This window comes from Arvicola amphibius, chromosome 17, assembly GCF_903992535.2.
Source record: "Arvicola amphibius chromosome 17, mArvAmp1.2, whole genome shotgun sequence".
Classification (NCBI taxonomy): domain Eukaryota; kingdom Metazoa; phylum Chordata; class Mammalia; order Rodentia; family Cricetidae; genus Arvicola; species Arvicola amphibius.
Window position 1 is genome coordinate 31017791 of NC_052063.2, and position 18634 is coordinate 31036424.

Genomic DNA, 18634 nt, shown 5'->3' on the forward strand with positions numbered 1-18634 from the left:
GCCAAGGTAGTTAGTTTGGGTTGACATGGCAGTTCAAGACTAACTTGTTCATAGTTTGTGAAGAGTTACTCTTAATACCAGCTTTATTAAAAAGTTATACCTACTAAGTTATCAAACCTGATAAATAAATTTATTATAGTCAACAAATATATAGCTTTTCCATTTTCCAAATGTGTTGGTGACATAGAAACTAATAGATTTATTAATATTAACCCACCCTTGTATCACTAACACAAATCCAAGTTTGGTTATCATTCTTTTAACCGAAAAAAAAAGAATAATTTAACAATTTACTATTTTTTATTTAAAATTCCAGCTCTGCTTTTTCTGAGTTGGATTGTTTTTTCATCCCTCAACCTTGTTTTGCTATATAACCTAGACTGGTCTTGAAGTGTTGATTCTCATGCCTCAACCTCCAGAATATTGGTATTAATTTTTTCAATTTTTTGGGGCTGTGAGAGATGCATGTGTGCTATTGTTTCCATATACGTGGGCACATGTGTATTGGCATATATGTGGTCACATTTGAATATGTACATGCAAGCATGTGTGTATACATGTGAAGGTCTGAAGGTTCATCTTCTACTGTATTTTACCCTATTCATTGAGGCAAGGTCTCTCATATAAAACCAGAGCTTCTCTATATGGCTAGTCTTACAAGTCAGCTTATTTTCAAATCCTTTGTTCATTGTTGTCCAAGGCTGGGATTCCAGGTTGCCCTGGAGGCTTAGTTGGCATCTGCCTGGGTTCTGAGGATCTGAACTCTGACCTTACGCTACCACGCTAAGTCATCTCCCCACATGAGGACATGGGATCAACTGTTAAGAGAAATGAGAGGTGTATGACTCAAGGCTAGAAGTTGTTGGTTGACTGGAGTCTTTGAGAGTGGGAGGTGAGGTCTGTTTCAGAGTGGAGGGGGGATGATCTCAGGGCAAGGGTCTTTTGTTCAGTATGTCAAGAACAACTTTGATTTATTGAACTAAAGTGTGAAATAGTGCATACACGGGGAAAAGCCATGAAGATACCACCACCAGCCTCCCTCCCCCGCCAACAATAAAAATGAGAACAAACCTGTGAGAAACCACAGGGAGGTCAGGAAGGAGTTTTACTTTATTCCCACTGAGTCATCTGACTGACTGGCAGACTTATTTAAGAGATTAAATGGGCAGTGAGGCACTACGCAAGTTTGGTTCAGTTTTCAGGAAGGCATTTTCCAATACTTTATTGACAAACGTCTGAAAAACATGTAATAGGCCAGTGCTTGGTGGAGTCTCCCACATGCATGCTATGGCACATGTGAGCCCACCCTCACACATATAAATAAATAGATAAATCAGACAGATAGCTAACTAACCAACTGACTAACAGAATCAGTGGATTGCATGTTACAAGAAAGAAGAACAAGTGGGTAATTTAGAGGACACTTGGTGGTGTCAGTTCTCTTGTGTAGTCTGGATCCTAGGAGTGATTGGTTTGTCAGGACGGGCAACAATTATACTCTAAATCATCTCTCCAGCTCTGAAGAAACATCTTGCTTTAAACTTTATTTTTATGAAATAAAAATATTCTCTTCTCACAAATTAAAAAGCAGCAATATTTGATATAGTTAATGTGTACATAAAAGCCTTATGGTACTTCTAAAGTGTTATTCTGGACTTACAATGAAAAGAATTGGGGAACAAAAATTAATTGTATATATCTCCTAAAAGATCAGTATATAGCTTTGTTCTTTTTTTATGGATAAATCTTGCTAATCTAGTCAAGGGCATAATTTACTTAATGAGCAACCCCCATGAACCTGATTAACATAACACAGTCAGTAGAATATAGTGGATGCTAGATATCAACACACATGTTCACAATAAAGTTATATCACACTGTGAGAGTAAAGACAGATAATATTTCTATTACAGCATGTGTGCTTTAACTTATCATAAAGGAAGCCTGAGGATGTTAGTTAAATGTTTTGAGGTTTTAGAAATTTTAAATATAAAAGAAGAAAGAAATTCTTTGGAGAATAATCCTATTACCTCTGAATATTTTTGTCGTCTAAAGAAGGGTTATACCTTTAATATGCCTATGATCTCTCTTGGAATATAACTGAGCAATCAGAAGACATTTGGTAGGAATAAATAATAGCTGTGTGCACACCATGAAGGCGCAAAAACTTTATTTCCATAATTAGAAAAACACATAAACAATGACAAGTCTTTATCACTTTATAAGCATTTAAAAAATTTGATCTGAGTTTATTTTCATGATGCTTACTGGTTCTCGTCTCACCTTCCAAACCTATCCATGAGTTTTTGCAATTTTCCCCAGAAAAAAGTTAATGAATTCTAATATTCCACCACAGAAAATGCTTACATGAGGCACAACCTTCAGGATTAAAAACAGGAAAACACCAAGTTGTTTTCTTTCATTGACCACTTTGCACGTGATGATGCAGTATTCTGAAAATACCTCTTGCATCCTAAAGCCTGGAACTTTTGCTGGACCTCACAGCTAGGGGTTAATAATAGACCTTGAGTAGCTTAAGGCTTAAGACTGTTATCCTACTGTGTGCTCAAACTGTTTGATTAAACTGCCTTTGGGAGAACAATGTAAGACCAATAGTACTTGGTTTGGATTTTCTATGCAATTGACTTTTACAACCTAGGCTAATGCATAGCTGCAGTTTTACGCATGTGTACTCATCCTATGCCCTGACCCAGATAATGCATGTGTATCATTTTCTGAAACAAGCAAACATAAATTGTAAACAAAACTTCCTGAAATCTACCATTAAGGTTGAAAGCTGCCATTTATGGATAGTGGATTGATAAACAATGTTATGTGGGTTGGTTGGGATTAGATGGAGCCAGTGACTTAATCCCTTTAAACCTCAGCTAAAGTTTTCTGGAAAGCATCCCATTCCTTTTCCATGTGATCGTTTCTGTGGTGTTCAATAAATTCAGAGTGAAGCCTCTGTTAGATAACAGACACACATGGCATATACAGGAACACAGCTCATCTCTCTCCTCTCTCTCGTCTCTCTCTCTATCTCTCCTCTCGTCATCTCTCTCTCCTCTCTCTCTACCCCTCTCTCTCTCTCTCTCTCTCTATCTCTCTGACCTCTCTCTCTCTCTCTCTCACAAACACACACACATAACATACACACACACACACAGACAGACAGACAGAGAACCACACAGACACAGAGACACACACAGAAAGAAACAGACAGGTACAACCACACAGACAGACACACACACACAGGGACAGACACAGATACTGGTGCAGACACAGATGCATACCAATGCAACTGACAGACAGATGATGGAAGATACAGGGAGTGTGATGTGGAGAGTTTGGATTTGAACTTGTTCTTGTCTAGATGACAAGGGAAAGTGTTTTTATTTCTTCCCTTAATGTGACACCAATGCATTGTTGGTAACTCAGAGTTAATCACTAATGCACATAATCCTCACACACATCTAAGCAATTACCTTGATCTTTCATTTTTATCCCCACATATTCAACAACACCCATCTTTGTCGCCAAGAAAGCTCAAAGTAATGTTCAGGTCCCCGCTTTGTCCTTCCTTATAAATTTTCAGCAAAACTAACTGAATAGTCTCATTTCCTTTGCTTTTAAATAAGGTGTTTAGATCGAGAAACACCACCTTGCACATTGGGGCTCTTCCGAGGAGCACACCACACGGATACACATGGACTTCCCAGATACTGATAGACTGATAGCACCAGATAAACATCCCTAAAATGCCTGAGTTGACAGCTGAAAGATGAGCTGAACTTCAGTTCTTTGATTGTGGCCACTTTGTTATAGATGAGATGACAGGAGGGAAAGATGTTTGGTCTTCAGGGGAAGGGTAGCACAGGTACACTCCAGGCAGTGGTAGGTTTGTCAGCATCCCCTTCATGTGTGTTATAATACAAAACAGTGAAATATCAACATCTGAAAGCTGTTAGTCCTTAGCATTGGGACTTTGATCATATTGAAACATGGTATAGGTTTTTAAAGAAGAGTCTTTAATGACTCTTACTGAGTCAAGGGCAGAGATTTAAGTATTCCCAAGAAATGAGACATGTGTGTTTAGATCCCACCAGAGACACAACTCTTATTTGTATGTCTTTTGTATGGCATTGGGAATTTATGTAATCTAATCTTTGAAGAACACACTAATTGGAGAAACCATTCTAAGTAAAATAAACTTAAAAGAAGGTGAAACAATTTACATGATTCTCATTTTTGGATTATAAGAGAAAACTATTAAAGCAAAATTATCTCGATGAATCTATGTGATGGGAGGAAGACACATACTGTCACGTCCGGTTACTTCGATTAAATTTAGGTTTGCCTAAGGAACTTACTTCTTTGTGAGAAATACAATTCGTTTTATGGTATCTTTGAAAGCTGCTTTCACTTGCTTGTTTCGAAGTGTATAAATGAACGGGTTAAGCAGAGGGGCCACTGATGTAGTGAGCACAGACACAACCTTATTGATGGCCACCCCTTCCTTCGCCGAAGGCTTAATGTAGATAAAGATGCAGCTGCCGTAGGTGATGGAAACCACAATCACGTGGGAAGAGCAAGTGGAAAAGGCTTTCTTCCTCTGCTGGGCAGAAGGGAACTTTAAAATGGTCTTGATGATGTATGTGTAGGACAGAACAACACACACTAGAGTAATAATGAGTGTCAGTATGGCCAAAGCCAGGATAATTTTCTCTATGAACACCGTGTCTGTGCAGGTTATCTGCAGAATGGGAGAGGCATCGCAGCCAAAATGATCAATCACATTGGAGTCACAGAACTCCAGCTGGAGGCCTATGCCAAGAGGCGGGAGGATGACCAACAGGCCAGCACACCAACAGGAGAGGACGAGAGCTGTGCACACTCGGTTGTTCATGATGCTGGGGTAATGCAGGGGCTTGCAGATGGCTACATGGCGGTCATAGGACATGGCAGCCAGGAGGAAAAACTCTGTTGCTCCGAAGAAGACGACGAAAAACAACTGAGCAGCACAAGCATTGTAAGTAATAGTATTGTCCCCAGTCGCCATCGTGTACAGGAATCTGGGGATACAGACAGTGGTGAACGAGACTTCTAAGAAAGAAAAGTTTCGGAGAAAAAAGTACATGGGCGTTTTAAGATGAGGACTCAGGAGCGTGAGAGCAATGATGGTGAAGTTCCCAGCCATGCTCAACGTGTAGGTGAGGAACAAAAACAGGAAAAGGAGAACTTGTAGTTTAGGATCATCTGTCAACCCCAGCAAGATGAATGTTGTTATTGCCGTATGATTTCTCATCCCTGTCTTGTGCCAAGTCATGAGTGTTCGGACCTGAAGAGAGAAGTGTTAGACGAAGCTGGCAGCGGAACCTGAAGACTCCCCAGCCAGGGAGCCCCCCGCATGCGCACCCTTTCCTCTCACTTGACAATGTTTGTTAAGACGGCAATGCCACTGGTGTCCTGCTTCATGGCCTCTGTGGAAATATCTGTATTGTTCTTATGTATATAATTTTCTGGCTTTTCTATATTCTCTGCGTTTCTAAAGATGCCAAATAGAACCCAAACCAAACATAAATCTTGTGCATGTACCACATGCAACTTCTCAGCTTCATTGTCTCAAGATATAGATTTATTCTTCCTAAAAGAAGTCTTGACAATGCGTTCTTTAATCCCCTTTCATCTTTTTAATTTTTTTCTTCATCCCCACCATTCTGTGACACTCTATATCTCAAACCAAAAACCTTCGGCTAATTAGGATTTTATGTTGATCATCTTACACTGTTGTCATTCATTTTAGCAGTTATCATTTCACTTTAAGGGGACAACTTTGCTGTCTGAATTTCAGATTAACCCTAAATAGGAGATTAAAAGTGTAAAACACAAGGTTGTGCCTCCGGTTTACCATTCCTGTATTTGGCAGTGAGGAGTATTTCTTTAGTAAGTTTTGGGACGTTTTCGGTAGAAAGTTTTTGAGATCCCTGAAGTAGTGTAAGGAAACAAGTTCTAGAATTTGAACATAAACCTGATGTAGTCCTGTTGCAATGCTTTAGGTAAAGGGTGGAGCTAGTAGGGTGGTCTGCAGTACTGCCCACATGATAACCCTGCCCTCTTAATCATTGCTCCTTAGATCATTCTTCCCACTACCCCATCAACCATTTCCTAATCTTTTTGCTGTTTTCTGGTTTTATAAACTAGCATCTATCTATGTATCTATCTATGTATTTATCTGTGTATCTATGTATCTATCTATGTATCTATCTATGCATCTATCTATATATCTATATCTATCTTTCTATCGATCATCTATCTATCTACCATCTGTCATCTATCACCTACCTATAGGATATCATCTACCATCTATCCATCTGTCTGTCTGTCTATCTATCTATCATCTAGCACCTACCTATACAATATCATCTGCCATCTATTCATCTGTCTGTCTGTCTATCTATCATCTAGCACCTACCTATACAATATCATCTACCGTCTATCCATCTGTCTGTCTGTCTATCTATCTATCTATCATCTATCACCTACCTATACAATATCATCTACCATCTATCCATCTGTCTGTCTGTCTATCTATCTATCTATCATCTATCACCTACCTATACAATATCATCTGCCGTCTATCCATCTATCTGTTTGCCTACCCACCTACCCACCTTCTACCTAATTGAAGCAAACATGTAAGAACCTTGAGCTTATTTAAATCAGTCTTTGTAAACAAATTACAAAGACACCACACCTTTCTCTTTGGCATTCATCACTGTCCATTTTTTTCACTTCCAAGCAGTCCAAGTGTTTGTTCCTTTACTCAAACATATTTTTCAGGAATGTCAGTATGATATTGGTTCGGCCATGTCTCCCTTTCTTTATGTCCAAACTTAACATTCATTGAAATTTGTTTTCAGCAACTTTTCTCAGATGTCTACCCTGCAAAAGAAAATATACCAGGCTTTCTTGGACTGCCATCCCCCAAATCATGACACAGAGACTTATTATTAATTATGCATGCTCAACCTTAGCTTGAGGCTTGTTTCTAGCTAGCGTTTTTTCCTTTTAACTTAAATGAATCCATTTTCTATTAATCTATGTGCTGCCCCGAAGCTCATTTATTTCATCTATCTATCCTGCTTTCTTGCTTCCTCTGTGTCTGTCTGTCTGGCCCCTGGCTGACTGGCTAGCTGGTTCCCCCTTTCACTCTGCTGCCAGCCCCTGCCTATCCCTCCTCCTGCTTAGCTATTGGCCAATTTTTTTTATTTATCAGCTTTTTATTAAGATTCAATCATGTGCCTTAGGCAGGCAAGGTGATGAAACGCAAACACATCTTAACACGTTTTAAACAAATTCAGCATAAAACGCAACCCTATCTTTACATAATTAAGCAAATGCAGCATAAATAATGCAATACATCTTTAACACCATAGTTAAGCGCAAACTATTCCCACAGCACATACACTTTTACTATTTGAATAGAATAATTAAACAAATATTCTATTACCACAATAAGAAATGTGATGAATTATCATAAGAATAACAGTCGTTCGTAATAAATACCATGTTATTTTCTTAGTTTTCTTGTTGTTATTAGTAGGAAATAATTATTCAGTGAACATTTTTAGGTTAATCAAGGGCTTACTGATAACTCCTGCAAACTTCTATATTAGAGGAGAAAATTAATTCTTATATTTTAAAACATCCACCCCACTTGTACCAAATGTGTACCTTCCCAGTTGGAACATGAAAGATATTGTAGATTCTTATTTTTATTATTGTTCAAATAAGTATCCAACATCTATTCACTCATATAATGCTAACAAGCCACCCAGTATTTTACAGAACGTTAACACTGAGAATAGGGAAGCTATAGTTCCCAAAAGGATCGTATAGGCTACAATAGTAGCAGATAATATTTCCTTTTTTGTGACATAGCAACACAAGATTTCACAAAAACCTTTGGGTTAGGGTAGCAATGATTCCCATGCTCGTTGCTTGACACTTGTTCTTAATGGACCCTGGTAAACTATTCATGGTTTATTCCACTCATTCAAATTGATTTTTACCAAAGTTGGCAATCAAACACTGTCACCAAATCTGAGTATGACACAGTGCTCAGTGTTTACAGGCATGATATTTGAAACAGGGAAAATGTGCCCCTCTCCTTAAGGGTTAACGGAGGGAGAGAGAGTATCTTGCTACCTATTTGCTAAAGGGAGACTGACAGACTGAACGCAGTGCCATACCAGAGTCTCTTTTTAATTTTCTTTCTTCTCTCCTTTCCTTCTCCACTTCCTGTCTCCATCTAATTGGAGAATGTTTAAAAACTTTATAACAGCCTTTGGCACCCTCATTCCAGCCCCGTCCCCTACAACATCCCTTTCTTCCTATCAGGACTTCTGTTTTTCTCTTTGCTAGGAGTGGATTATGACCACAGAGGTATTTGATGCTTATTAGTTTAACATTGAAAGTGTTTGGCATAGTAACATGGCAGACTTCAGGATTGTGTTTCAGCACTTGATGCTTGTTAAACTGACACTACCTCTGACAATGCTGTTAAAAACTGTAGTAGTGGCCGGGCGGTGGTGGTGCACGCCTTTAATCCCAGCACTCGGGAGGCAGAGGCAGGCGGATCTCTGAGTTCGAGGCCAGCCTGGTCTACAAGAGCTAGTTCCAGGACAGGCTCTAGAAACTACAGGGAAACCCTGTCTCGAAAAAAAAAACAAAAAAAAACTGTAGTAGTGGATCCTTTGACCTCACTTTATACACTAGCAAGCACACCCGTGGTCTGTGTTAGGCTAGAAAAAAAAATTTCCTGAGAGATGGAGAGTTATTTATTTTTGCAGTTTGAATCAAATATGCCTTGAAACAATTTTATTCAATAAAAAATATTTGCCTCTCCTCTGTAAATGTCTCAATTAACAGTAACAGATATTTCCCAGTGATTTAACTTATGCAAAACTACGTTATCAGTTTGGGAGTTCTAGGAATGTTTAAGACTCAGTCTCTTTCCTTCATAGATTCTCTACTTACTGAGTTTTAAAATATATTTAAGATTTTTTTCTTATCTACGAACATAAGAATAATTGTTTAGGCTCTAGAAGAGTTTGAATGCTGCATCTCCCCTCAAAAGTGCTAAAATGATTTTAGTACCTGAGGTGGGAGGTACTAGATTATTTCTCACATGGATATTGTTTGGATTCTTTGAGTTTTGAGGGAGGTGGTGAGTGTTTTCCCATAGTTTTTGTGTTCCTGTTAAGTAGTAACTGTCTTATTAACTGGTCCTTACTGTCAGGAGAAGGAAAGAGCAGCCACTGCAGGAAGATTCCAGCTTCGTATTCCCCCAGACTAACGGTTTATCAGAAATGATTGCCAATTGCTTTTTTTCCCCTTTCTGAAGTATCACTTGTAATGAAGTCAGTTCCAAAATTTAAATCTATTTACTCTCTGCATACATTTTAGAGAACGTAGAAAAAAGTATCACAACAATTCATACTTGCTCTTTGATGGCTATTCATCGGTCCTTGAGAGAAGCAAGATTTGTGGAGCAGTAGCTGGTGAGGAAGCTTGCGTGTGTTCTGTCCCCATCATATCTCACCATTTCACCTCAGTCTTCACATAAGCATACAACTGTCTCTCTCCTGAAGCTAAGCTAGACTTTCGTTGCTCCTTCTGTAATGAGATCAATCTTAGTCCCCTTCCTTCCTGCCACATCTAAAGTTACACTAGATTTCCCAGCACTTTCTCTGTTCAAAGAATGAGCAGTCTTAAGGAACAGGAAAATTTCTAGCCTGTCAGAGATTCTCATCCAATGCTCCAGGGGCCCTAGATGCTCATGGTAGGGCTGGGGGCCAGGGAGGGAGAAGGGCAGCTTCCCTGTAATTTCCTTAGTAGCAGCCTTTGTTTTATACTGCTAGCAGCACACAGAGTGACCACATGAACAACAGAGTCTTCAGTGATGCAATCTCAGAAGCCACTGATAAGTTGATGGTGGTGTAATCAACTTAGAGCAAAGGGACCATGTCCTCTGAGACCCTGAGAGTGGTTTAATGTCATCTGAATTCTGTTTTGGTTTCTTCACTGACTGCGTATTTCTCCTAGGATTATCTTCTTACTATGTAGCTAAGGATGAGCTCAAACTTCTGAGTCTGCTGCCATCTCTGAGTGCTTGGGATTGGAGGCATGCCCAGTTTATATTATATATTATTTATATTTGATGCAAACCTAATACTAAATGAAATATTTACTCTCAAATAAAATAAAGAAAATCATCTTTTATAAATGTAAATATTAAAAACCAGAGAACTGGCCAGTACAAATGCCTTGCAACTCTGAGGAAGGATGAAAGTTAAGATTCCCTATCCTTGGCAAGCCACATCATGACTTTCCCCCCAATACTTAAGAGGCTTATCGTCATTCAGACTTCAAACTTCAACAGTTCATGCCTGTCTGAGTTGGAGAAATGAGGATAGAAGGAGCCCTGCTGCTTGCTATGTAGATATTCTAGTCAACCCGTGAGTTCCTGGCTCAATGAGATTTGTCCCAAAAAATAAGGTAGAGGATTATTGAAAAAGATACCTGATATTGATCTTGAGACTCTCTATATATTACTGTTAGATAAGTAACAATAATAGACATGAACACATATGCACATGATCTACTGTGTCCATATGTATATGTATTTATGTTTATGGATGACTACTTGGGATTGGTTTACCTACAGGGGTGTTTTCATTCTCTCATCAGCCATTGAGGTTGCTCACAGAACTTGAGATAAATCAACAGGGCAGGCCTGGTCCTGTAGCCATTGAGTACCAAAGAAACAGAGGCTTTTATTAATTACAAAATGTTTGGCTTCTTAGCTCAGGTTTATTACTAACTAGCTTTTACAACTTAAATTAACCCTAATTCTCATCTATGTTTAGCCACATGGCTTGGTACCTTTTCTCAGTAGGGCATGCTTACTTCCTCAGCATCTGACTGTCTGCCTTTCCTCTTCCCAGAATTCTCTTAGTCTGATTGCCCTGCCTATACTTCCTGCCTGGCTACTGGCCTATCAGCATTTTATTAAACCAATACAAGTGACAAATTGGTACAGTTTACAAGAGCATTATCCCATAGCATTTCCCCTTTTTTTCTTTCCAAAACAAGAATTCTGAATCTAATCTCCTTTGTTTAGTTTTTCCCTGACCATAACAACTTGTAACCAACACTCTAAACAGAGGCAAACATCCTTAATCCATTTTTTGGGAATGTGGGTATAGTTTTCTAGGATAATTCCTGCTGATTGGGGACACTGATAATCTTATAGAGACCCCCAACAAATTAAGATTATGGTCAAGTCCTGACTGGAGTATTCTGTGAGCCTTGATCATCTCAGTCAGCAGTCTTGATGATGTTTTGGATATAGAACTCAGGAAACTGCAACAGAGGTGCTCTGAAATGTTGGATCATCTGGACCACACATTCCCATTGGAGAGTTTTCAGTGGGGGGGGGGTCTTCTTTGATCAAACCTTATTTTACTTAACCCAGAATGAATCCACAGCCTCTCGTTTCCTGAGGAAACAAAAGCAAATTCTCTTCTCCAAAGTAACATGTCTTTTGACTTAAATTTTCAAGTCAAGGCATTTTCAAAATATATAAATTAAATCAATCCAGCAGCACTTATAACCAAGTGTCTTTTAGCAGTTGTTGCTTCTTCAGAAGTTAAAACAATTCAAAGACAACATAGCAATAATGTATATTACTGAATAATATACATTATTCAGGTTTTCTGTGTATTTTCATCTTTACATGGCCTTTTTACTCTATTTCTTTTATATTTTTATTTTTATTGTTTTTTTGAAACAGGGTTTTTCTGAGTATCTTTGGCTATCCTGGAACTCACTCTGTAGACTAGACTGGCCTCGGACTCACAGAGATCCACCTGCCTCTGCCTCTCAAGTGCTGGGATTAAAGGCGTGCACCACCACATTCTATTTCTTTTTTTAAAAAGGACTTTCTCTATCCTCTCTTTTTTCTCTCCCAAGTCAACGCTTATTTTTAAACACACTGTAAACTGTCTAGAGGTTTTGTAAGAATCTGAATCTGTCTTTACTGTATATCTTTATCTTTTTCTGATCACATGAGTCTTTAATCTGCTAAACAACATGGCTAGGATTAAAACTGTGACTTTGGTGGCTGGTTCTGCCCCATTCCTTAGCTTTCTGAGAGCCTAGTTTCATGGCAGAGGTATTGTTGGGAGCTGTGTTTATTGTCACCACTCCATGGAATTTCAAGGTCCATGCCCCCACCAAGAAGCCTGATGCTAGCTGCTCATAAACACCATTTAAGTGTTTGGTAGTAGAGCCTCTTAAAAGAACTGTGACAATTTTGCCACTAGCGCAGAGTCAGGAAGACTCTCTTAAAGGAGCCATGCCTCTGCTCACTCCAGCAAGCAGTGCCTATCAGAGAAAAGATGGTTCTCAAGAAGCTACACATGACTCCATTCTTGTCTGTCTAGAATCCTTTTTTTTTTATTTAAAGCTTTCTCAGGCTTTATGTGGAAATTCTTGCCCAATGTTTGGGTGCCATTTGTAGATAGAGGTTTCTGTCCTGCTTGGTCCCATAGCTGTTCAGTCCCAAAGAAACACATAGAGGCTTATATTAATTATAAACTATTTGTCCTATTGTTCAGACTTATTACTAACTAGCAATTAAATTAATTACTTACAATTTAAAATAATCTGTAATTCTTATCTATGTTTAGCCATTTGGCTTAGTACTTTTTCTCAGTAAGGCATTCTCATCTTGCTTCCTCTGCATCTGGCTGGTAACTGACTATCTCTGCTTTTTATCTTCCAAGAATTTCTCCTAGTCCGTTTGCCTTGTCTTTACTTCCTGCTTGTCTACTGGACTCTCAGCATTTTATTAAACCAGAATGAGTGACAAATCTTTACAGGGTACAGGGGCATTATCCCACAGCACTGCCATACCCACACAACTGTCACTCACATTCAGAGGGCCTAGTTGGGTCCTATGCAGGTTCCTCCATTGTCAGTCCAGAGTCAGTGAGCTCCCACTAGCTCAGGTCAGCTGTTTCTGTGGGTATCCTCACCATGGTCTTGACCCCTTTGCTGATATTATCACTCTCTTCTCCTTCAACTGGACTCTGGGACCTTGGCCCAGGGCTTAGCTGTGAATCTCTGCATCTGCTTCCATCAATTGCTGGATGAAGGCTCTATGAGGACGATTAAGGTAGTCATTGATCTGCTTACAGGGAAGGCCAATTCAGGCACCCTCTTTACTATTACTTAGGGTATTATGTGGGGTCATCCTTGTGGATTCCTGGAAATTTCCCTGGTGCCAAGTTTCTCGCTAACCCCACTAGCTTCCTCAATCCAGATATTTCTTCCCTTGCTCTTCGTTTCTGTCCTTCCTCCATATTGACCATTACATTCCCTCATGTTCTCCCTCCCCTTGCCCTTCTCCTGGCTTTTTGGAGTTTATTCTCTGTGGAGGGATACTTTGCGAGGGGGAGGGCCTTGGTCCTGCTTCAAAGTGATGTGCCAGACTTTGTTGCCTCCCACGGGAGGGCCTTGCCCTCTCTGAGGAGTGAATGGGGGTGGGGTGGGGGGAAGGTTAGAGGAGACTGAGACGAGGAGGGAGTGGGAACTGGGATTGGTATGTAAAATGAGAAAAGATTGTTTAAAATAAATAAGAGAAAAAACAGAATGTTCTCATAGCTCTTCTATATGTGGGACTATCTTTCTTATTTGTCTTTGTATATTATCCTTTGGTTTGTTCATTTATGCTGTCAAAAATAGCAGGATTTCTTTTATAAAAGGCATAATATTGTATGTACCTATCTACCTATTATCCTATCTATATCTATCATCTATCAATTTGATTTTCCATTATCTATCTATCATCTACTTATCTACCATCAATCATCTATCAACCTATCATATCTATTTTCATCATCATCATTATTATCTGTTGAGTGAAATTTCATTTGTATTTTAATAATTAAAGCTTGCCTAAAGTCAGAGAGTAAAACAGTTGCACTGGTCAGCCTTACAACAGGCAGTGGTGACACACACCTTTAATCCCAGTAGCACGCTGGTTTGTCATAGAAACGGGGTGGTAGTGATGCACACCTTTAATCCCAGCACTAGAGAGGATAGAAGACAGGAGGAGACGGCTCTCATGTACAGTCTCATTCTGAGATTTCTAAAGGCAGGATCGCCATCTCAGACTGAGGTAGAGGGTAAAAGAGCCAGTAGTAGTTGGCTGTTTTGCTTTTTGACCTTCAGGTTGAACCACCAATTTCTGTCTCTGTGTTTTTATTAATCATATGCTACAATCTGTCTTTGTATCTGTCTACCATTCACTCCATTTGCCTCTTTAATCTAAGACATTTCCTGTGCCATTCACTGACAGAGAAGCTAAGCTGTATCCTCATCTGACTGCTATGACTATAGTGAAGGAACATGGATGTGAAGATATCTTTTGAGATACTAATCTTATTCCTCTGGATATTTGTCTAGGGTGGAAAATAAGGTAGTTCTATTTTTAATTGTTGTAGAACCTCTATATAATTTCCCATAAAGTCTGAGCAAGTTACATTCCCCACTGTTTATAATAGTCCCTTTCTTTCCACATGTCCTTCAACACTTTGATATCATTGTTCTTTTAGATATAATTGTGGAGATAATATTTCATTGTGCATGATTTGAATTTTCCTTATGGTTCATGAAAATAAGTACATTTTATGTACCTGTTAGTCATTTGGATTTCTTTCTTTTTTTTGAGAAGTATCTACTCAGATACTTTCCCAATTTAAAGTCAGGTTATTATTAGTTTTTGATGTGTGAATTATTGTATTCCTTATATATTTTGGATATAAATCTCTTATTGAAATTTTTTCAAATATTTAAAAAGCTCTTTGATTTTTAAAGATTTATTTATTTATTTATTATGTATACAACATTCTGCCTCCATGTATGTCTGCAGGCCATAAGAGGGCACCAGAGCCCATTACAGATGCCTGTGAGCCACCATATGGTTGCTGGGAATTGAACTCAGGACCTCTGGAAGAGCAGCCAGTGCTCTTAACCCTGAACCATCTCTCCAGCCCTCTTTGATGTTTTTGATAAGTGGTATTACTATAATCAAGGCTGGTCTTGAACTCATGATTCTCTATTCTGCTTCCAAAATACAAGGGTCATAGCTCTATGTCACTATGACTAGCTCTAGTTACAAACCCATTCTTTAGGTTGACTTTCAATATGTTGGTTGTTTCTCTTGGTATGTGAAGTTTCTTAGTCAACACAAACCTATTTGTCTGTTTGCTCTCATCAGATCCAAAATATCATTGCCCAACATTAAAATTTGTGTGCTTTTTTCTAGTGGGTTTTATGACTTCAGCTCTATTCAAATCCTTAATCCATTTTAATTTAATTCTCACAAGTGATAAAGATAGGGTGTGCTGGTTAGTTTTTAAGTTATCTTATTCTTTAATGTGTATAATGGCTTTCATGTACACATTTATGCACCATGTGCATACAAGGTGTCCTTGGAGGCCAGAAAGGATGTCTGATCCCCTGGGACTGGAGTACAGATGATGCGAGCAACCATGTGGGTTTCTAGAAAATTAAAACTCCTGGGTTCTCATGACATCTAGTGATGTTAACCACTGAGCCAAATTGAAGCCCTTGTGGTTAGTTTTTGTTGAGTTGACACAAACCTAGACATATCTGAGAAGAGGGAAACTCGGTTGAGAAATTGCCTCCAGCTGAGTTCAGGGAGAATGTCTGTGGGGGCATTTCCTTGATTAATGATTGATGTCGGAGGGCCCAGCCCTCTGTGGGTGGTACCCACTTGGGCAGGTGGTCCTTGGTTGTATAAGAACACAAGCTGAACAAGTCACAGGAAGCAAGCCAGTAATAATTTGAGCTTTCTGCTTATTTTTTGTCCAGATGACCTATCTATTGGAAAGAGTGGGGTGGTTGAAGTTACCTACTATTATTGTGTTTGTTGTTCATCTGTGTCTTTAATTCCATTAGGGCATTGGTGAGTAATTAATATTGTGATATTTTATTGATTAATTGATCCCTTGATTAGAACAAAGTGCTACTCTATTACTAGTTTCAATTTGCAGTTTATTATTGTCATATTTAGGATGATGATAGTACTTGCTTGCTTCCTAATCCAATTGCTTGGACTGTGCTTTTCTATCTTTTCACAGTAAGGTTGTGCTTATCTTTAAAGTTAAGATGAATTCCTGATAGACAAGAAAAAGATAGGTTTTGTTTCTTAATTCATTAGGTTAATCTATGTATTTTGATTGACAAGTTGAAGCTATGAATATTTAAATTTATTTGTGAAAAATGTGTATTGATCTCTATCATTTTTGGCTGTTGCATTCTTAGTCATGTTTTCTATTTGATTAATTATAGCTTTATTTGTTTTGTTTCCTGTACTCTGTTGGTTGCATGTACTCTTCTCATCTGCTCAAAGTATTGCTTCCAGTATTCTCATCATCGTTTTTTTTTTCCCTTGGATGTGGATATTTTGAGTCTGTTTGTGTCCCGGAAAGTTTTTTTTTCCCACTAAGTATGACAAAGTTTTTTGGGTACAGTAGTCTAGGTTGGTAGCCATGGCCTTTTAAAACTTATAGTGCATTTCTCCAGCTCTTCTGGCAAGTTTTCCTTTCTATGTGACTTGTGCCTTTTCCTCTTGTATACTTCAATACTTTGATTTGTTCTGTGTTGTAGTGTTTTGTCTCTGATACTCTCTAGGGAGCTTCTCTTCTGGTTTTGTCTAGTTGAGGTTCTGTTTTATTTTTATCTGTATGGATGTCCCTTTAGTTTGGGGAAGTTTTCTTTTTCTTTTCTTCCTTTTCTTCTTCCCCCAAATAAGTCCAGATCATTAACAACTGAAAGTCCAACAAGTAAGTTTTCTCCAACAGTTACTCAAAAATGTACAGTTATTCAAAGCTGATTCTGCCAGTGGGGCTGGGAACAGAAGTGGGTGGGGTAAGGGTGAAACAATCAAGAGAACTCGGGAGTCGGAGGTCAGGGTCTTGCCTGTCAGAGCCGGGCCTGTGTCCTCCACGGTGCTGTCAGGTGGGGGACAAACGCTCACCCCCGCTCTGGGGAAGAATATCCCTCACCACCGTCCAGTGCCAAGCAGGGTCGGTGAACAAGGTAAGACTAGAACAGCTCGTGGAGGTGAGGGGCCCATGAGAGGGAAACCCGCTTATTTCAAACAGATGGCCTTTCACGCACTTCCCACAGTTCGTGGGAGGGACCCGAGAAGCCTGGGAGTTAGTGGGGAATGAGCAAAGGGCACAGAAACCTGGAGGGCCAGGGTGGGTACTTGCATAGGTTCATGCGTATGCAAGGGGTACATAAGTACACAGGCACCCCGCCCAGCCCGGCACTGGACGATGTGGTGGGGCCGCAGGCAGGTCTCTGGTCCACAGGCCAGGAGGCAGGGGTGAGGTCTGGGGGGGATGAGCAGATAGTGTAGAGAATGCTGTGGTTTTCCATTTTTCCCCTTGAAGTTTTCTTATATGATTTTGTTAAAGATCTGGTCCATGCCACAGTCGTGGGATTCTTCGTCCTCATCTGTGCCTAAACTTCAAAGATTTTGTCTTTTTATGGCGCCTCACATTTCTTATATGTTCCTTTCCTGTGTTCTTAAAAAAAACATATTCTTTGCTTATTTGGTGTAGATCCTCTGTTTTTCTTCAAGTTCTCACATTTTGTCTTCTGCTTGACTCATTTTATAAGTATGGAGGTGTATAAGCGTTTACCCTGAGTTCTCTAACTGGGATATTGATTTTGTAATCCATCTTCATTTCAGCTTGTGTTAACTACAATGTTTCTGTTTCTCTATTGAATTTGGTTTGTAAATACTGAATTATCTTTATCATTTCATAATGCATAAATATCTTTATGCATTTATCATTGCATTTTTATTTTCTTGGACATCAGTATAATTTTTGAATCAATGATCTGATAGTCTGAGTTTAAAAAAAACACTTCAGTTATACCTACAGTATATATTTAAATATATATTGTATATTTATTTATATTTATATGTATGTATTTAAATATCACTAGTTTGACTCTGAGTACTTTTTGGTTATTTGATGTAAAATAGTTGCTAAGGCTTCCATATCTTTTGGGGGGTGATTTTAGCAGTTTCCTCTTGAGTAATAATCTATATCTTCATTTTCACAGGTAGCTTGCTTTGTTGCTTTTCAGTTAAACTTTCATATAACTCTTAACAATGATAGTAATGTATTTTTACATTTTAGCTATACATTTATTCTATGAATTCTTGCTACACCAGAGCAAGGTTTTTCTTTTTTGTGTTTTATTTTGATTATGTAACATGGATGAGATAATGAATGTATATTTAATGAGTCAAAAAGTTAGTTATGGATAGTTATGATAGAAAAATAAAAATCACTACTATTTTTCTTATAAATATAGCAATAAATAGTCACATAGCGAATTAAAAATTTTATTTGGTGTGTACTTTTTATTAGCAGTGTGTATTCATTGTAAAATATAGCATGTTTCCATGGCTAGAGATGGCTTAGCCTTCACTATCTTATGAAAGCTTGAATCA

At 38.7% G+C, this 18634-nt stretch overlaps 1 protein-coding gene across 1 annotated transcript; it reads right to left on the minus strand.

Annotated features, from left to right (window-relative positions):
* Nucleotides 1-4369: 4369 nt before the first annotated feature.
* On the minus strand, nucleotides 4370-5308 carry LOC119803390 (olfactory receptor 6C2-like). The gene has a single exon (XM_038314675.1). It carries the CDS (start codon nucleotides 5306-5308, stop codon nucleotides 4370-4372), a length of 939 nt encoding a protein of 312 aa, XP_038170603.1.
* Between the last annotated feature and the right edge of the window lie 13326 nt (nucleotides 5309-18634).

Bases quoted from the DNA above. Each gene is read 5' to 3' on its own strand.
- LOC119803390 (XM_038314675.1), bottom strand. From the start codon at position 5,308: ATGAGAAATCATACGGCAATAACAACATTCATCTTGCTGGGGTTGACA.